General features: G+C 47.7%; 1 protein-coding gene across 1 annotated transcript in view; it reads left to right on the top strand.

Moving 5' to 3' along the window:
* The first annotated feature begins 720 nt into the window (after positions 1–720).
* Positions 721–19,662, top strand: part of TNFRSF21 (TNF receptor superfamily member 21) — a 70,896-nt gene continuing 51,954 nt past the window's right edge. Inside the window, exon 1 of the mRNA XM_040473712.1 lies at positions 721–1,251. Within this exon, the coding sequence (XP_040329646.1) occupies positions 1,165–1,251 (87 nt within the window). The 5' untranslated portion in view covers positions 721–1,164. The remainder of the gene's footprint in view (positions 1,252–19,662) is intronic.

The raw sequence follows: 19,662 nt of genomic DNA, 5'->3' as shown, positions 1-19,662 counted from the left end.
TTTGGGGGGGGGGGGGGGCAAGAAATGTTTTTCATCTCGGTGATAATCTGATTCAAAACACTGGATCCTTTAATTAGAAAGATGCACCTGCCCACACATCTCAAGGATTTCCAAGGCCTCACAAAGACCATCCACGGACCCAACTCCACAGACTCTGAGTCTGGAACTCTTAGTCTGGGTTTCCTCAACTGTGCTCATCAGCCCAGAGGTTTTCGGAGTTTGCTCCAGAGTAAAATGACCTGGCGAACCTTTAAAAATCCCAATGCTCGGGCCACACCCCATTTTCGATTAAATCAGAATCTCTGGGGTGGGATCAGGCATGCATACGTGTGTTTTCAACTCTTCAGGTGATTCGAAAACGCAGCCACGTTTGAGAACCAACTCACTGGTATATTTTTGACACGCAGATCATCTACGTGTTCTAGGGTGCTTGGCTGTTTTTAATCACTGCGTCAAAAGCCACAGACGGGCGCCTGTCGCAGAAATAATTTACTTAGAATCGTCTTAGAAAAAACAAGTAAATTTGGGCCAGGGGTTGGCATACCTTCGCCGCGGTTTCCCCGGGTCAAAAAGCAGCTGCAGTTCCTTCAGCCAACGCCAAGGGGCACCCTCTCCCTCCCCGCTCGACCTGGAACGCCTTCCCGGTGCTGATCGCACAAAGAGCCCGGCCTCCTCCCGGGTGACATCACAAAGGGCCGATCCCCCGCCCCTTCGGCGCCACCACGTGTGTCCCCGCGCCCGGCGGCCACCCGACTCAGTCCCTCACCGGCCGGTCTGGGCAGCGGTGGAGGGTGGTTGGCAGTGGCTGGAGGCTTCGCTATGGGAAGTTGTTCCTTTGCTCTCTCGCGCCCAGCCCTCCTCCCTGGTTCTCCGCAGCCGCTGTCGGAGGAGAGCACGGGGAGGCGCGGGCTGCAGCCGCCGCTGCCTCTCCCCGCCCGGGCGGCCGCGCGGCTGGGCAGGTGCTGAGCGCCCCCGGAGCCTCCCTCGCCGCCTCCCTCCTCTGCCCGGCTGCCCGGCTGCCGCAGTGCACATGGGGTGTTGGAGGTAGATGGGCTCCCGGCCCGGGAGGCGGCGGTGGATGCGGCGCTGGGCAGAAGCAGCCGCCGACTCCAGCTGCCAGGGGGCCACGCGCCCCGGGCGCCTCTGCGAGCCCCGGGCTCAGCCATGGGGACCTCCGCGAACAGCAGCACCGCCCTCGCCTCCTGCAGCCGCGTCGCTAGAGCTACGATGATCGCGGGCTCCTTTCTCCTGGTGAGCGCGCGGAGAGACCGGGGGCGGCGGGCGCGCGGGAGCCCAAGGCGCCGCGCTCCGGGAGCGGGGCGGGTCCCCGGGCCGGGGCTGCGGGGGGCGCGGGGTCCGCCCGGCTGGGGGGGGGGGGGGGGGGGGGTGGCGGAGCGTGCAGGCCGAGGGGAAGGTACCCGGGTCGTCTGGGGGAGCCACCGGGCTCAGCCGGGACTCTGGAATGAAGGCGAACTGTTTTCCTCGCGGTCTAGCTGCGCTGGAGGAGGCGCTAGAGGTGGCCCCCCGGCTTCCTGCGCATTTCGGGGCTTTTCCCGCACCTCGGGCCCCATGTGCCCCCTACCCCCTCCACACACCGGCACAGGCACCGGCCGCTGCGCCCTCCGCGTGGCGTGGGGCGGGGGCTGCGGGGCGGGGAGCCGGGGGCGGCGGCCGCCGCTGTGCTGCAGCTGCAGTGTCGTGTCGGGATGCTACCGCAGTGGGAGAGCGGTTCCGGTGCGCCCCGGCCGCCGGAGACCTAGGTGCGTCCGCGCGGTGCCTTCCCGAGCGGCGCGCCGGCCGCCCCTCCCCCACCTCTCCTCCGCGCCTCGGGTGGGTCGCAGTTTCTGCGTGCCAAAAAAAGGACCCTTAGACCCGCTGTCGGGCGCCTCCGAAGCGCCGGCTCGCAGCCAGCCGGCGCGCTGCCACTTGAGTGGGGGGAGGGGGAGAGACCCACATAAAGGAAGATGAATTGCTCCAGCCTTTCCTATCGCTCGCTTACCTGCGGCCAGGCAGGTGACCCTGCAAAGGGGAGTAGGTTCGTTCTTCACCCGAGCCGCATTCAGCCTCCAGGGCGTGCCCTGGACCTAGTCCTCCTTCGCTTACCTGGTCAAAGCCTGAAACCACCCCTTGACCTAAAACTTACCCTCAACTTCCCCAGATCCCTTCCCCTTTCCAAATGTTAGAAGGGAGGGGGCGAGTCAGGTGGAAGAAAAATTGAGACCAAGCCCTTGAGCCACCATAAGCTTCCCATGCCTGTCTTTTTGTCTCTGGAGGGAGGACAGAGATTCTTAGCTGAAACCCAAACAAAAACAAAAGACAAGAGCCTATTTTCATGGCTGGGCTGTGTAAGGGAAAGGCAGGCTCGCTGTCTCCTTCCCGAAAAGGGCTTAATGGCTGGTTAGCCAAGATCTCTTAGATCCCAGGGCATTGCAGTTGCTATGGCCTGGGAATTCATCCTACAGACGCTCTGGTTCCCTGTGTGAGTGTAGGTCTTAAGGGGAAAAGAGAGGCTAAAGAAAAGTTTGGTGCTGTTAGCATTTATAATGAGGCAAGTCCCAGTCTCCTTTCATCGTCTTTTCTGCCCATTAATAGTAATGGCAAAGTCAAGATCTGTATCCTTGAAACAAGTGGGAGGGATGCTGAGCATAAGGGGGTGGGGATGGGCGTCTCTTCAAGCAGTGGACCTGGGTTGACAGTGTTGGTGTGGAGAGAAACCCATAGCGGCCCATGGGAACACTGACCCTAACATCAGTGGAGTTACATCAGTCCTTGAATTTCTCCATGCTCCTCTACCCACCACATGCCTGTTGGTCCCTCTGACATATCTGATTATTACATGCCGCACACAGTCCTTGCCTCGGTTAAATCCTGAGTCCGTGTGATATTTCATTCATTTTACATTTGAGCATGAGATAGGTGTTTAAAGGAAGGTCTCCACATAATGAAAGTGTCTCCACTGCTTTGACCATCAGAGAAAGAACCATGCTCCTTTTCTGAAATCGTTAAACTCAGTTTATCTAAAAATCGTGCCCTGGATTTGCAACGAAAGACCTGAGAATTCAAGTGTAGCTGTCTTTTTTAAAAATGAGATTTATAGGGGGGCTTAGAGGCTATCTCAGGCTGTTAACTCAAGTGAGAGTCCTTATTTTCCTGGCAACTAATTTCAGTCCATGAAATGGCTTGGGGTTGACCCAGTTGTCCTGAGGGTGACCGAGAGGGTGTACCAGGGGTCACCAGGGATTTTGCTCTAACACCCAACGAGGTGATGTCTTTTATTTTTTTTCCCATCCCCACTCTGCAAGCCCAGTCCTCAGGATAGGCATTGCTAATGTGTAAAATGATGATCTCATGATATTGGTATAGGATTATTTATCCCTTTGGAGTTCTTAGCCATGTGAAAATGGCAGACACAAGGCACTGGAGCCCAGCGAACCATGGCAGGTGCTCAGAACACTCGTGGGGGAAGTGGTGAAGTTAGTGTTCTACCCACATATTGCAGTTAGATTAAAAAAGAGTGCACTCAATAAAATACTCTTTTTATTATGGCTTTCAGTTACTCTAGTTTTTCAAATATCTTCTTTTTATGACTATAATTGTTATTGTCATCATTTAAAAAAATTTTTTCTGGGCGCCTGGGTGGCTCAGTCGGTTAAGCGGCCGACTTCAGCTCAGGTCACGATCTCGAGGTCCGTGAGTTCGAGCCCCACGTCTAGCTCTGGGCTGATGGCTCAGAGCCTGGACCCTGTTTCCGATTCTGTGTCTCCCTCTCTCTCTGCCCCTCCCCCGTTCATGCTCTGTCTCTCTCTGTCTCAAAAATAAATAAAACATTAAAAAAAAATTAAAAAAAATTTTTTTTTTGTAATGTTTGTTTTTGAGAGAGAGACAGAGCGTGAGTGTGGGAGGGGTAGAGAGAGAGGGAGACAGAATTCTGAAGCAGGCTCCAGGCTCTGAGCTGTCAGCACAGAGCCCGACGCGGGGCTCGAACTCACGAGCTGTGAGATCATGACCTGAGCTGAAGTCAGCAGCCCAAATGACTGAGCCACCCAGGCACCCCATTATCGTCATCATTTTTGACACTGTTTTTTCAGGATGACAGGGTAACTGTATGAAAATCTCATATCTCTTTAATAAGCTTTAAAAAAAAACTTATGATACCTACATAACATACAATATCACGTATATATATATATGTCACATATATATATAAAGTCAGGTGCTTTATATACCGTATCTCATTTACTCCCAACATCTCTGCAAAGCAGGTGGTGTTATGCTCATTTTACAGATGAGGAAACCTAGGGCTGCAAAAACTTCATTGGTTTGTGCTGGGCCACACAGCTCGTTAGTGATGGCACTCGGGCCGGGACCCAGCAGCGCCTGACTCCTCGGCTCGTACTCTTGCTCACTCCTGTGCCACTTTACCCATTTCACAACTCCAAATTGCTAGACGATGAAGTGTAGCAACCGAAGGCTCACCGGAGGAAAGTTGAGACTGGTGGTTTGGTTTGTTGCAGAGTATTAATGAGGAACGTAAACCAGAAACTGAGAGATGAAATGTTATGTGTTCCAGGCCGAAAGTCTGGAGAGACGTGAGGCTTTGAAGTTTGTGCCGTTGTTAAGGAATGCCCTACAAGGGCATGCCCAGTAGGTAGGACACACTCACAGGGGTCTCCTGCTCTCAGGGAGCTTGCTTTGACCGGAAAGATAGAATGTTGGCAGGGAGGCAGTCAGAAGAGAAGGGAACCGTAATGGATAAGGAAATGAGGCCTGAAGTTTTGGAAACTGCTATTCTGATCATATTACGAATTCCAGATAGAGGGGCGTTCGTTCTAGGAGCCTGTTCAGCCGTGTGCCGGCCTAGAAAGTACCAAGTAATGCCAGGGTCATTGAGACTGGATGTCTAGCTTTGTGTCACCTCCTGCCCTGCGCTTATTGAAGTTAATCATCTAGCTTCTTGGCACTTGACTTTGCCTATTGGGCTAGGCATGCCTGGAGTGGTCTGGTGGGGCCTGAAGTCCTGAAGCACTTGATGGCAAGTTCAAGTAGAACTCTGAATCAGAGCTGGTATTATATCCAAAAGATTTTCTCCTTTCTTTAATATAACTTCCAAATCGTAGAGTGGGAAAGTGGCAAGGGAAAGCTGGAGGGAAGACAAGAGCCTAGATTAGGGGAATTGATTTCCTTTCCATGTTAGCAAACCTACTCTGAGCACCTGCTCTGAGAGAGGCGCTGTACTAGGCAGTGGGAACCCAGGGATGAGTTAGGATTTGGATCTTGCTCCTCAGGCACGGTTTCTGTGGTATGTAAAATGCACATGGCTATCAGTAGGGCTGATACGGAGTCCGTGGATGAATGTACTCAAAGTAATACACAACGTGTGGTTGATGTTAAAATCTTTAGACTACTTTAAGTGACTTTGGCTTGTTTAGTTTGAAAGCCAGCAGAAGAAAAACCTTCCCAGGTCTCAGAATAACCTACATTAGCACTGGTAGGGGAAGTGACTTATAATCGGAAGAATAGGGAGGGCCGACTTGTACTGGAACGCAGGATTTCTGACTTACCCCGTGAATCTCCCATCCCCCTTGTCAAAATGTGTAGAATAGGATCAAGCTTTCTCAATCTGCACTGTTTCCAAAGGCATATGGCTGAATCTGCCTCAGGTTCAGTCCAAAACAAACAGACAAAAATCTACTGTAAAATAAAATACACGGGCAAACCAGATCAGCAAGAAAAAAATTCCTTGTGGAAAGTACACTACCTTAAGTTAAAGGAAAAAAACCTGAGACTAAATAGACACAGATCACCAACTGGCGAAATTATACGTGTTTTAGTGTGGCTAAATTTGCACAAAGGCTACCGAGCTGGATGTGGTCCAAACAGTTAATGCCCTCTTTTCCAGGACAGGTTGAAGAAGGTGACTTTCTCCAGGTATGTCTTATTGGATAGAGGCAAGTAGGCGTGGCTTAAGGGGCTCTCTAACAGGTGATCTGTGTACTTTCTGCACTGTAGATCCGAATGTGGAGACATCCCACTTCAACTCTGCCTTTGAGTCCATCTGTGAAAGTGAGGGGTGAAAGTGAGTCTTTGGTGACTCCATTGACAAGCTGCAAATTGGTTTTGTACTCCACCCGCTCTTTATAACGCATAATTGGCTTGGGTAAACCTGATCAATCGATCGATTGATTGATTGATGCCAGGAAATAGTCAGATCGCCAGACTATTTAGGAGCAAGTATGAATTGAGTGACTTATCACTGCATAAATGGCAACGTCTATTTTCCATTAAGCACTAAACGCTGTTGACCCTCTTCCCCCCCAAACAGGCCTGGCAAATTCTGCTGAGGCCAAGTCACTGGCAACTTCCTGGAAAACTCAGATGCTTCTGCTCTGTGACTGGAGGAGCCTAGGGTATGTCATCGCCTTTGGGCATGTGCCCGATGACCATTTGAAGCAGATTCAGTCCGGGTCATCAGGCACAGATATGTGTGTTTGATGGAATGAAAACAGAAGCCTTAATAGGAGTCAACTTGTTCCCCCAAATTGGATCCGTGTTTAGCATTAGCAGGACACTGGGCTTTGTTGCTGCCGGGGTAGCAGCTGCTGAGCTTTGATTCTTTAGGAACTGGGGAGGGGTGCTAGATCATGAATAAATACTGGCTTTGTCCGAGTGTTTGTATTTGTCAAGTACCAAAAAATAAACAAGAGTCTGAAATTGGCTTCTCTGCTGCCACCTGGCTTTCCTACCACCTCCCGTTTCCTGGCCTGAGTCCAGGGGAGAGGAACCCCGGGCAGAGGTATAACCAGGGAGGAGCTTGGCAGGTGTCAGTGAGTGTGTCCTAACCTTGGGGCTGCAGACAGGTGAGGCTCACTGATATTCAGGCTGTTGATTCAAACCCGTGGTTTCACGGATATTTACGCTTTTGACCTCACTCTTCCTGAGGGGTGGAGAGTCCTCCTGGAATGGTCCATTCTCCCTGGATTCTGGCTGTCGGGGCGCGCGCGGCCGCGCGCCCCGCCCTGATCAGCATCCCGGCCTTGTAGAGACCGATGCTTGCAGTGGAGGGAAAGTTTGCTCCAAGGGAGCTCAAGCAGGGTGAGAGTGGGCCGGGTGTAGGTGGGTAGTCAGGACACTGACCTCTATAGCCCCATCTCCTCTTTAGAAGATTTGGAAATTATGGGGGCGCCTCCGTGGCTCAGTCAGTTAAGCATCCAGCTTCGGCTTAGTTCATGATCTCACGTGGTTTGTGAGTTTGGGCCCCACGTCGGGCTCTGTGCTGACAGCTCAGAGCCTGAAGCCTTCTTTGGATTCTGTATCTCCTTCTCCCTCTGTCCCTCCCCCATTCATTCCCTTTCTCTCTCTCTCAAAAATAAATAAACATTAAACAAAATTTAGGAGATTTGGAAATTCTGTCTAAGGCTTTGTTGCAAAGTAAAGAACAAAAGGAAAACAACAGAGAAGTAAGGGGGCTTTGTAAGCTACGTCATAGCAGGGGCTCTTTCCCCGATCTTATATCATTTTCCATTTGCCTTTTCACCACCAGAACTGCTTGGTGGGTCATCCGCTTGGAGCTGTATGCAGATCTGTTTTGGGAGAAGGAACCTGAGTTTAATGGATTTAGGAGGCAGGAAAGGCTTGCGTCCGTGAGTCCCAGAATCAAATGAGAGCACCTGTGGCTTCAAGAAGGCTTCTGCACCGAGAGCCCAGAGAGGAGGAATATTAATGGCTGTTCATATTAATCACTGATGTGGATATTACTAAGCTCCTGTTTATTGACATTACCATTGACATCGTGTTGAATACCTTCTACAAATGATCTCAGTATATCTTACAAGTCTGTGATGTAGTAGCATTAGCCCCATATTATAAGTAAGGGATTGAGGTGTGAGAGAAGTTATGGTCAAGCAATTGGCAAGTGGCAGAGAGAGGATTCCCATCTAGGCCATTGTGGCTTCGTACACAATGCTTTCTCGGCCAAGTTGTGGGTAGGGAACAAGTAACCTTCAGTTATTGGAATTTTGTTTCTCGTTAAGGGAATGATTTTACCTGAGAGTCGAACATTTCCCTTTCTCCCTGGCAAGCTATTCTGCCCTGTGATGGCACTAGGAAGTTTAGCCAGAACAGCTGATTATAAAGTAAGAGCAACCTGTGTGTGTGTGTGTGTGTGTGTGTGTGTGTGTGTGGACTGAAAGCGGACGGACGATGGTGCCATGGTTAGGATGGAAAGATATTCTTGCAAACTGAAATGTTATAACTAGGGAATGGATGCTTTGCTTTCCTACGGCTTGGGTCATTTTGACAAATATTTGCTTAGTGAGTAACGGTGTGACAGGGGTTCTGCTTAGCAAGTAGTTTTAACTCACTTTTCCGGAGAACTTGAGGACCTGGTAGGGTTTTCTTCGCTGCCAGCCTGGTTATTTGTGTAGGATTAGTGCATGGGTTTGCCTCATCTGTTAGTAGTATTTACTTCAGTAACTTTGCAGGTCTCTTAGAAACTGGTTGAACTCCATGATCTGCACGATCCCGTAAGTCATGTGTTTGTGTGTGGTTTCTGACACTCACTTTTAGCATTCTCTTAAGCGGGCTTTTAAACATATCTCTTCCTAGATTGTAGATGCTGAGTAGACTAAAGAAAGGCCAAGGATGAGGAGAAGTTTAACCATTGGTTCTGGGAAAGAGGTTGGGATTCTGGTTTCTCAAAGAACTCTTGAGACAAGACCATTATTTGATTTCATCCTAGGTACGGCCAAGTTGGCTTCACCAGGATTAAGAGAAATGGGCCGGGGAGGGAGGAAAAGATTCAAAGGCAAATGGTAACAGGTTTCCAGAATAATTTAACTGGTTATCATTCACTTTTTGCTCTTCCTTTACTTCTAGGAGTCCAGGATCTCGCTCTAAACTAACCATTCATTCTAGACAGGCTGGAGGGTAGTTGGGTCTTGAGCTGCATCTCAACACTTTGAGCTACAACTGAAGGGTATTTGAGTTATTAACAAAGGACATTTTAAACTTAGGCGAATCGGCAGACTTGAGGAACCAAGTGGGTATGGATTTCTCTTCCCAATTCATTTTTATTCTTTGATATACACACATTTACGAGTAGTTAAAACTGATGTATACATACTTGCTTGTATTCTGCTTTCCTTTATGCATCTATCTTATCTGACAGAGACATTTTCCTTCATTTAATAAATATTTACGGCGCCTTGCTAAATTGCACTGCAAAATGTCAGGCATTGCTAGACTTTGGGTGTGATAGTAAAAGGCCTTTCGTGGCCTTTTACTCCTTCCCTTTTGGAGTTCATAGTTTATTAGGGAAGACAGGAAGGGCGATGTCCTGAAAGAGCACAAGGAAGAGGATGCCAGTGAGAGGGAACAGCATGTAGAAGGGTCCAGAGGTAGGAAGGAGTCTACATGTTCAGAGTGTAGGCAGAACGCCATTGCAGTTGGTGCTCAGTGAGTAGGGGCAAAGGGAGTGTGGGCTGAGGTTGAAGAGGCAGGCAGGGGTCAGGTTGGACAAGCCATTTAAAGATGTGAACGTGTCAGGGTGTCGCTGGGCATACAGTTGTAAGCAACCTTGTAATATGATTTTAATGAGATTTCTTAAAAAAAATTTTAATGTTTATTTTTGAGAGAGAGAGAGACAGAGAGAGACAGAGAGAATAAGTGGAGGAGGGGCAGAGAGAGAGGGAGACACAGAATCTGAAGCAGGCTCCAGGCTCTGTGCTGTCAGTGCAGAGCCCGATGAGAGGCTTGAACTCACGAGCCATGAGATCATGACCTGAGCTGAAGTCAATTGCTAAACTGACTGAGCCACCCAGGCGCCCCTTAATGAGATTTCTTTTAAAGATCACTCTGGCGGTTCTGTGGAGTAAGGCTTAGAAAGGGGACCTGTAGGGGCGCCTGGGTGGCTCAGTTGGTTCGGTGTCCGACTTCGGCTCAGGTCATTGATCTCACAGCTCGTGGGTTCAAGCCCCGTGTCGGGTTCTGTGCTGACAGCTCGGAGGCTGGAGCCTGGAGCCTGCTTTGGATTCTGTGTCTCCCTCTCTCTCTGTCCCTCCCCTGCTCATGCTCTGTCTCTCTCTCTCTCTCTCTCTCTCTCAAAAATAAATAAACATAAAAAAAAAAAAGAAAGAAAGAGGACCTGGAGATACAGGAGGGCCAGTTGGATTCTTTTGCAGTGAGTTCAGGGGAAAGACTATGGTTCTGGGGTCGTGGCAGGGAAGATGGGGATTACTAGCTGGATTTGAAAGATTTTGGAGAGGGTTTACTGACCATGAGATGTGAGGGGGCAGGAGCTGAAGGAAAGCATAACAGCTTTCACTCGGTCATCAAGCCGGACTCCCTGGTTCCTGAGTGGAGTCTTTGGTGGTCTGACTACTTTGAAGGGGAAAGCTGGGGGAGGGGTGGCTGGGCTCGGGAACCCAAAGTTTGGATGTGTGTTGGCAGTTTGAGGTGCCTGTGGTTCATGCAGTTCAAGCCTTCCCGCCTGCCATTTTTAAATAGCCGTCTCTCCTCCGGTTGGCCATGTGTTGAGCCACCCTGCCGTTGGACGCTTGGGTTATTGGCTTTGCTCTGCAAGCGAGCAGCACTGATGAAGTTGTCTCTCTACAGACCAACTGCTCTTTTTCCTTTTGGGTTGTTCCCAAAAGTGAGGTATATTTGGGGTGTATTCCCCAAAGTGGATTGCTGGGTCACGGGAAATGAATGAACCGTTTTATGGCTCTAGCTGCATACTGCCAGATTGTCTTTAGAAAGACTGAATTAATTTAAAGTGCCACCAGGAACTGTAAATGTGCCTTCTAGCCCACAAGGCTGCCAACATTGGAGTTTATCATTTTAATTTATTTGTGCGGCTTTAATATAGATATGTAAGGGTCCTTGGTTGCCCACGTTTACATTTCGGTGATTGCTAGGGTGTCATAAGTTTATCCATGTGATAATTACCTTTGTAATTAATTACTCATGTTGTCCTCTGTCTCAGCTGTTGGGTGGAATTTATGTTAACATCATTTGCATTCATTCGTTACATTTTTGGTTATAAGCTTTTGTTAGCTGTGTGTGGCACACATTTTTATGTTCTACTTTTAACATTATATTTAATAACAAAAATTGAGGTGAGTAAATTCTTAAACCCCCTCTTTTTTGTGTCCGAGAGTGTCTTTGGTTGTCATTGGTTTTGTTTTAATAGTCAGAAATGGATCTCTTTACAGTCGGGCTCAACCGACTATTCTGACGGCTTTGAATTTTATGCTTGATCTTTTTAACGTCAGGTTAGCTGACTTTTCTGGTCTCGAGCAGCACGTTGGTGGTGGAAACTGCGTCAGTGTGTTCTGCGGGGTGTTCATCCATCTTGCGTGAGTAAAGGATTGTATGGCCAGTGCCCAAAAAAGTTTGGGAAATGCCGGATTCAGCGAAGTCACTATTTTCTGCAGCCCTCCTGCGGAGCCTCCTGGAGCCACAACAGGCTAATATGAATTGTGCCTCTGGGAGGGCTGCCATCAGGAGTATTTCCTAAACTTTTAGGCCAGGGGTTGGTACACTTTATCTGTAAAGAGCTAGATAGTGTTTTTTTGGCTTTGAGGGGCATGTGGTCTCTGTGGAAACCGCTCAACTCTGCTTTTGTGCTTTGAAAGCAGCTCTGGGCAATACCTAAAAGAATGGGCGTGGCTGTGTTCCAATAAACCTGGATTTGTGGACACTGAAATTTGAATTTCAAATTTTCATGTGTCACAAAATTTTATTCGTCTTTTGATTCTCACCCCAGCCACCCACCCCCACCGCCACCCCCCTACGCCCGCAACTATTTAAAATGTAAAAATCATTCTTAGCTCGTGGGCTATAAAAAAGCAGGGGACTGGGCTATAAAAAAGCAGGAGACTGGCGGGAGTTTCTTCCCCGTGTTTCAGACCCGAGAGCATGAGCATCCTGTCGGACCAGGTCAGGGAAACTCATTCTGGGACATGCTTGCTGAAATTCTGCTGCTGCATCTGTCTGAAGTACAGTTTATTGAAAGTAAATCCTTTCTCCTCTCTTGTGTTTTCTCGTTTGCTATGTATTGTTTACACGTTAAACCTTTTTTCAAGTGTCAGTTGGCCCTTGTTTGTCTCTTAACTCCTCACCGTGCACTCTGTATTTTGTTTTCTGCTTTTTGCTTTTTGTAGCATGCTCCAAGGCTAGTAGGGAATGTTTTAGGATTACAGCTTTCTAAAATCTGGTATCTTTTTAAAATTAAAAAAAATTTTTTTTGTTACGTTTTATTTATTTATTTTGAGAGAGAGAGAGAGAGAGAGAGCATCAGCAGGGCAGGGGCAGAGAGAGGGAGAGAGAGAATCCCAAGGAGGCTCCATGCTGTCAGTGTGGAGCCCAATGTGGGATTCAAACTCCCGAACCTTGAGATCTTGACTTGAGCCGAAATCAAGAGTCGGACGCTTAACCGACTGAGCCACCCAGGCGCCTCTAAAATCTGGTGTCTTTGATGCACTTCTCAGGAACTGGACATTTGCATTTTAATTGGGGTGTTTTAGGAGACTGTCTAATCCCAAGGCAATGAAGCTACCATATAGTAATGTGATAAGCAGAAGGAGTGATGATTAAAATAACTACAATATCCGGGGGGCTGACTTGTGTCTCGCGTGTTATACCCGCTTTATCTGTATTAACAATGAATCCTGAAAACAGTCTTGGGAGAGTAGTTCTCCCCATTATACCGATGGGGACACGGAGACACAGGTTGGGTCACTCGCCAAGATCCTACAGCCGGGACCTGGTGGAGCCAGCCTGCAGGGCACACGCCAGGCTAAAATAGGTCTTGTTTATGCTCTCCTGCCGGGACCGTTGCCCTGGCTGGTGTTGTTAGTGTTGCCTTGGTTTATATGAGGATTCTATAAATGCTCAGGGAGCGCAGAAAAGTGTTTCCCCTAAACCTTGACCACTGTCTTGTTTATAATGTGGCTTCCCCATGTAGGTGAGGGTCCTGGCCGACGGAATTAGCCACTGGCCTAGATGGAAGGAGCTGAAATCTGTGGTCCAAGGACTCAGTGCTGGGTGCGGGCACTCCTCTGCATTGCAGGTTCCAGGCCAGACAGCATCTGGGTTAAGTTGTGCCTGTGTTTTTCCTTTTCCCAGTATGCCCTGAGCTCGCCTCCTTCCAGCCCTGGAGTCAGCACATTCTAGCCTCGGTGTTTCTTTATATTCGCCGACGTTAACAGCCGTCCCTGCTTTTGCCCTAGCAACAGAAGACCTTTTTAAGGCAGCGTAGATAATAGGGAATGCAAGAAGCTGACCAAATTTATATAACATACCTGGGAACAGATCTGTGTTTTGTGGAAGCTTTGTCCTTCCAGCTTTCCTCTTCATACCGTTCTTTTTCCCCTTCAAATTTGGAGAATTCCCAGCAATGTCTGCTGCTTATAAATTTGATGTGACTCATAATAAAATGGTCAGAAATTCTGGGGGTGCCTAGCTCTGCCTGGCTTTTGCCTTTCGAGCATCACTTGGCAGGCTTTATGGTCACCATCTCAGGAATAACTTGCTTGCCTTGTCTTTGTTAGAATATCACAGTAACTGAGATCCCTCTTAAAATAATAGTTTGACGTGCCATTAAACATTTTCTCTAGCAAACTCAAAAGCAGTCTTCCTGCTTGCCCATTGTGAATAGGCAGAAGTTTGTCACTGCCTTGAGCTTACTCATTTTCCATGAAAAATTACTGGAATTTGATCCAGAGCAAGAATGGCATAAATACATTGTACAGGTAAACGGCAGGGGATTTTCTTTCCCGTTTGTTTGAAGGATGAGGTCATGGGATAAGACTTGTTCAAGATTTATAAACATCAGCAATCTGACCTATGTTTGCACATCTGGGTGCTTCTGGTCCTCAGTCTCATCCCAGTGCCCTAGAGGAGAAGTGACAACAGGACCGGTGTGATGTGGGCCACCAAGGTGAGTGTGGCAGCCTTGGGGGCCTTTACAGCTGGTCATTTTGGAGCTGCCTCTTTCCTCTTTTGCAATTTGGTTTATCCTGGGGTTGGTCTTTTGGCTACTCATTAAGCATTTATAGCACTCCCACATCCTGTACGGTGAGGGTTGGCACACTGACATTTGGTTATTTATCCATTATGGCCGGTGAAATCAGCATCCCGGATAAATGAAAATTTCCCAAGAACTGAAGTTTCGACTAGGGTGGAACATAAATAGTTTCTGAAGAATAATCTCATTATACCTCTCACAAATCCAAGTCTCACATTACTGTGATTTTTTTTTTTTTTTAATAAAAGGAAGAGGGATGTTTTAAATTCTTTATGACATCTGGTTGTCATCGCAAGCGCCCCGCCCAACGTAATTCTTGTACATCAGGCATGGTTCTGTTAAAACGGTGATGTGTCCTTAGTGTCTTTGGAGGTGAAACAGACTGTGTGCCCGCCCACCGAAGGCTGCCAGACTTGGATTCTGATGGCTACATTGTGGAGGCCTTTTGGTTTTCTCACGTTGGCTCTCATACCTGTGCTCCAGCAGCCGCTTCTGTACCATCACACTGTAATTTGTTGCTTCTAATTGTTTGTGGTCTGCACATCCACTCATTGAGTCAATAAACACTTGTCAGGTATGTCATGAATCGGGTACAGGCCTTGAGGTCTTGCGTTAGCATCGGTATGTGAAACAGACTCTATCCTTGTCCTCATGGAGCTTGTCCAGGTGGGAAGGCACACCTAAACTTGACAGATGTACCACTGCAGAATTATGGGTTTCATAGGAAAAAAGGGGAGGGGACAACGTGAAACCTGATTTAAGTTAGGAAGAGAAGGGCAGGGATGATATTGCAGACGAAGTCCGATCTCTGTGAAAGATTTTGCATTTCATCCTAAGTCGTATGTGAAGCCACTGAGGTTTTTTTTTTTTTTTTTTAAGTTTGTATATATCTGAGAGAGAGAGAGAGAGAGAGAGAGCATGAGCAGGGGAGGGGCAGAGAGAGAGAGGGAGACAGAGAATCCCAAGCAGGCTCTGCACTGTCATTGCAGAGCCTGATGCGGGGCTCGATCTCACGAACTGTGAGATCATGACCTGAGCCAAAACCAAGAGTTGGCTGCTTAACTGACTGAGCTACCAGGCACCCCTCGAAGCTATTGAGTTTTAAGCAGGGGATAAATGGATCAGATTTGGTGTGTGTGTCAACAAAGGAAGCCAAGAACTCAATACTGATTGTTAGACTGAGAGAAGGTCTGAGGGTTCCTATGAGTGGGCTCCAGGTCCCTGCATTTTTTGACATTTCCTTTGACTTCTCAGACCAGGTATTAGTTGGCTTTTTTCCTGTAAAAGGCCAGATAGTAAATATTTTTAAGCTTGTGGGCCATCTGGTCTCTTTTGGAATTATCCGGCTCTGCTGTTGTAGTTGAAAGCTGCTATAGGCAATACCTAAATGAATGGCTGCATTGCAGTAAAACTTATTTACAAGAATAAGTAGCATGTGCGATTTAGTTCGCTGACCCCTGGCTCTGAGGTTGCTTTGTTTATGATTTCCATGGTCGTCATTATTGAAGTGGTTCAGCAAGGAAGGAAATGCAATCCATGTGGTTGTCCCTGGCCTTGAGCTGCTTATAATCATTATGGGAAGATAAATATATACACTTATGAGGCCATCAACAAACATTACCAGCAAGATGTAATTAGTCACCTGAAATGAAGACTAGAAACAGGAAATGTGATGAAGAGCTTGCTCATCTGCTTGGAATCCTAGACATAGGAGTAATTGTAAAGCCTTCGTGGAGGAGGTGGAACTTGACCTATAGCCGCAGACAGAGTTGAATATGATCTTGAAGGTTAGAGTTGAATAGGATCTAGTACAACATACCTAATTTGACAGACACGTGAGGCAAGGTGCAACTGATCTTAAGGCATAACCTGGACAAAAACTCGTCTTCTGTTTTCTAAACCTTAGTGCACATATCCTTTCTTATTCAGGTCTGGTCTTCCCACAGGCTGACAATACTTATATAGTAGATTCATTTTAATAGGGAGTGTGAGTGGGGGGAGGGGCAGGGGAGAGACAGAGAGGGAAAGAGAATCTCAAGCAGGTTCCACACCTGCACGGAGCCTGGCTCCAGGCTCCATCTCACGACCCTGAGATCATGACCCCCGCCAAAATCAGGAGTCGAACACTCAACGGACTGTCCTCCAGCTTTGTAGCTCAGATGGGTTTTTGCCATTGACTTTGGAATTGGAAGAGATATTAGAGGTCCCCCAAGTGCAGTGATTTGCAAACTTGTTTTAGGAGTAATCCTTCCTTCAACTGAGTTCTTACTCGGAGCCCCAGCCCCCTTAGCAAATTGGTAAATCAGAGCTGCTGTGTTTGGGGCAGAAATGGGGAGCTTGGAGCCCTACCTCCTGACCTTGCCATGGCCCACAGGTGCACGTTCCTGGCTTCAGGGGCAGCCTCGAGAATGGTGCTCTCAAGTCTGATATGAAGATGATTGATTTTTTTTCTCTCTCCTTCCATAGGTAATTGTTCACCAAATCTAGCTGCTCTGACCTCTCGAATCCATTGCCTTCTTCTCTTTCCATGGCCACCCCCTTAATCCCAGCCACCCCTGACTTTCGCTTCGGCTTTCACCTTTTTTCATCCATTCTCCCCCCAGCCACTTTCCCCCTCTACTCTGCTGCCAGTTAACTTTTTTATTCACAAATGTGATTATATGTACCCCTCCCCCCATATAAATGCAGAGTGACTTCTCATTGCGTTTTGGATTACGATAAAAATTCAGAGCCTCTCCAAATTTAACTATGGCCACTGTGTTGCATTTGAGGTAGAGCCACCTAAACTTTTTTCGTTCTTGAGCTAAGCTTTATTCTGCTTCAGGTTTTTTTTTTTTAAAGTTTATTTATTTATTTTGAGAGAGAGAAAGCATGCAAGCAGGGGAAGGGCGGAGAGGGAGGGAGAGAGAATCCCAAGGAGGCTCTGCACTGTCAGCGCAGAGCCCGATGTAGGGCTCGATCCCACAAACCGTGAGATCATGACCTGAGCCGAAACCAAGAGTCAGATGCTTAACTGACGGGGCCACCCAGGTGCCCCTCTGCTTCAGAATTTTGCTGTGGGGCTCCCTCTGCCTAATCCGCCCTCCCTTCCCCCTGTGCAGAATTAAATTCTGCTTCTCTGTCCTTCGGAACGACTCCAAACACTTCCATAACATCCCTGAGCTAGGAAGCATGTGCTAACCTCCCCCTCACGGGACTCTGTGTTTCTCCTTAGCAGTAATCGCAATTGGAATTAAGTAATACCTGATGTAATTCGTTGTTTCTGTCCACCTTGCTTTAGAAGGTGCACTGCATGGGGCTGGAATGGAGTTCACAGGGCTCCGTTGTCAGCCGGTGGCACGGTGCCTCGTATACACATAGTAGGTCTTCACTACACGTTTGTCCAGTGCGTTCAAGATGCCTAGTTCTGCACAAATCTCATTTCTAGCATTCAGTCCGGGTGAGATGCTGAGGCATCATTGTTAACTCCGTGTGTAGGAGCCAGAATTGCCTCCTGTAACATGAGGTAATTGAAAGGTCCATTTTTAGAGCCCCATTGTCTATAAAGTGGGTTACTTAGTATGATGCAGTTAAAGAGCCCCGAGCTTTGCTTCAGTTAGAAATCTGACAAATTATCCTAAAGAAACAGAGAACTGAAACATCTACTTAATGAGTGGTGAAGAGCGGGGGTGCAGTGGGATCTGGAAGTGGGTTTTGTGTGCCGCCGCGGGGCAGTCGGGGGGGGAACCTCTGGTAATTCGGTAGTCAGGGGCTGATGCATCCCTGAGAAGTGTGCATCCTGGGGAGTGAAGTGAAGCTATAGAAGACAAGCTCCAACCCCATGCCTGGACACACACACACACACACACACACACACACACACACACACTGCTATTCACCACTATGCTTGTTCTGCAGAGCCACCCTGGAGTAGATGCCTGGCTGACTGTCTAGCCTTGCACAGGTAGGGGCCAGACTCAGAGCCCATACGTTGCACAGCAAGGTGGTGGTTGTCCTGACCACCACTCTCTGGCCAGATCTCCTGTATGTTCTCTGATTTATCTCCTTTACAAAAGTGTAATAACCTGCCATTTGGGTTGTTTATACATCTTTCAAACTTCCAGAACATTGTGTCCATCTAGAAGCGCTTGTGCACTTAGAAGCTACATATAAAGGAACTTGGAGCAACACAGAGCAGGGCCACTTTTGCGACTTCTTGGGTCGGTCCTTAGTGTCAAGGAGATGGGGACAAGATTTGTCCTCATGTGCTTGACAAATGGAACTTGGGCTCCACACGATGGTGATGGGCTTTCTTCCCTCAATCTAATACGTCTGCAATGCTCAGAAGAGTGTGGCTGGGCTGATTTTGCAAACAGAAAGACCAAGAAAGGGAAAGAAAGCCAGAAGCAAAAAGGGGATGATAGTAGAGAATTTATCATTATTAAGCAGGAGATTCTTTTTCTTCACAGTCCAACCTGCAGTTAAGTTTCTTACCAAGAAAAATCAACCACTAGCTTTTTTGTGTGTGTCTCACATTAAAGAAACGATGACTAGATTCTCACAAGCTAAAAATTTGTTTTCAGTATTGTTGTTTAACTGGAGGTGGCCCTGGGAGAGAGTAAAGGATGATACTTTTGATTCAATTAGTTAAATTTTGCAGTGGAGGGGAACTGAATCTTGGGTTAAGTTGCAGGGTGCTAAGGAGACAGGAACTCTGATCAATTTTTGAAAAAAATTCTGCTTTTATTCTCCTAGTTATTGGTTCTAATTTAGAAGGAAATTGCCCTGATGGGTATCTGGTAGTTTGAGGCAGCCATTATCTTCTTGACTCTTGACCTTTCTCCATTTTGAGGAGGGCAGTGGGAACTTTCTTGTTGGACCCTCTCAACCTTCATTCATGCAGAAAAGCTCTCTCTTAATATTCATTCTTAAATATTTTTCTCCCCTCTCGGAAGGACCTCAAGATTTAGTGCCACAAATATAATTTACTTTCTCTGAAGTTTTCAGTTTGGAAGCTAGTGTAAAATCTAGCTGGGTGAGGTTTCCATCCTGTGAATTAAATTTACATCTGATGGGGCGCCTGGGTGGCGCAGTCGGTTGAGCATCCGACTTCAGCCAGGTCATGATCTCGCGGTCCGTGAGTTCGAGCCCCGCGTCGGGCTCTGGGCTGATGGCTCGGAGCCTGGAGCCTGTTTCTGATTCTGTGTCTCCCTCTCTCTCTCTGCCCCTCCCGCGTTCATGCTCTGTCTCTCTCTGTCCCAAAAATAAATAAATGTTGAAAAAAAAAAAATTTTTTAAATTTACATCTGTTGAGTCCCTGCTGGACCCAGCTTTGTGTTTGGACCCCCTAGGTGTCTGTAGGTCCATGCTCCTGCAACCATGGTCTTCAGAGGCTGAGCAGAACAGGATGTACATCTAAAAGCATCGACTCTATTGTTGAAAGCAAATTAAGAATGCCAAGGGCCTGCCTCTGTTTTGCAAATAAAACAAAACCAAAAAATGTTTGGCGTTGCATAGAGAAAAGCTTTGAAAAAAATCATGCATTATCAGTTAACCCCTGATAAGAAGTAGCTTAAATAGACGTCGTCATACTTCTCAGTTGCTTTGTCCTGGTACCAAGCAATGGCAACTGAACATTTGGGCCACGAGAAGGAAGA

This window comes from Herpailurus yagouaroundi, unplaced genomic scaffold (genome assembly GCF_014898765.1).
Source record: "Herpailurus yagouaroundi ecotype Mexico unplaced genomic scaffold, PumYag 139, whole genome shotgun sequence".
Lineage (NCBI taxonomy): Eukaryota > Metazoa > Chordata > Mammalia > Carnivora > Felidae > Herpailurus > Herpailurus yagouaroundi.
The sequence above is the reverse complement of the archived record's forward strand: the minus strand, read 5'-3'. Positions and strand labels throughout refer to the sequence as shown.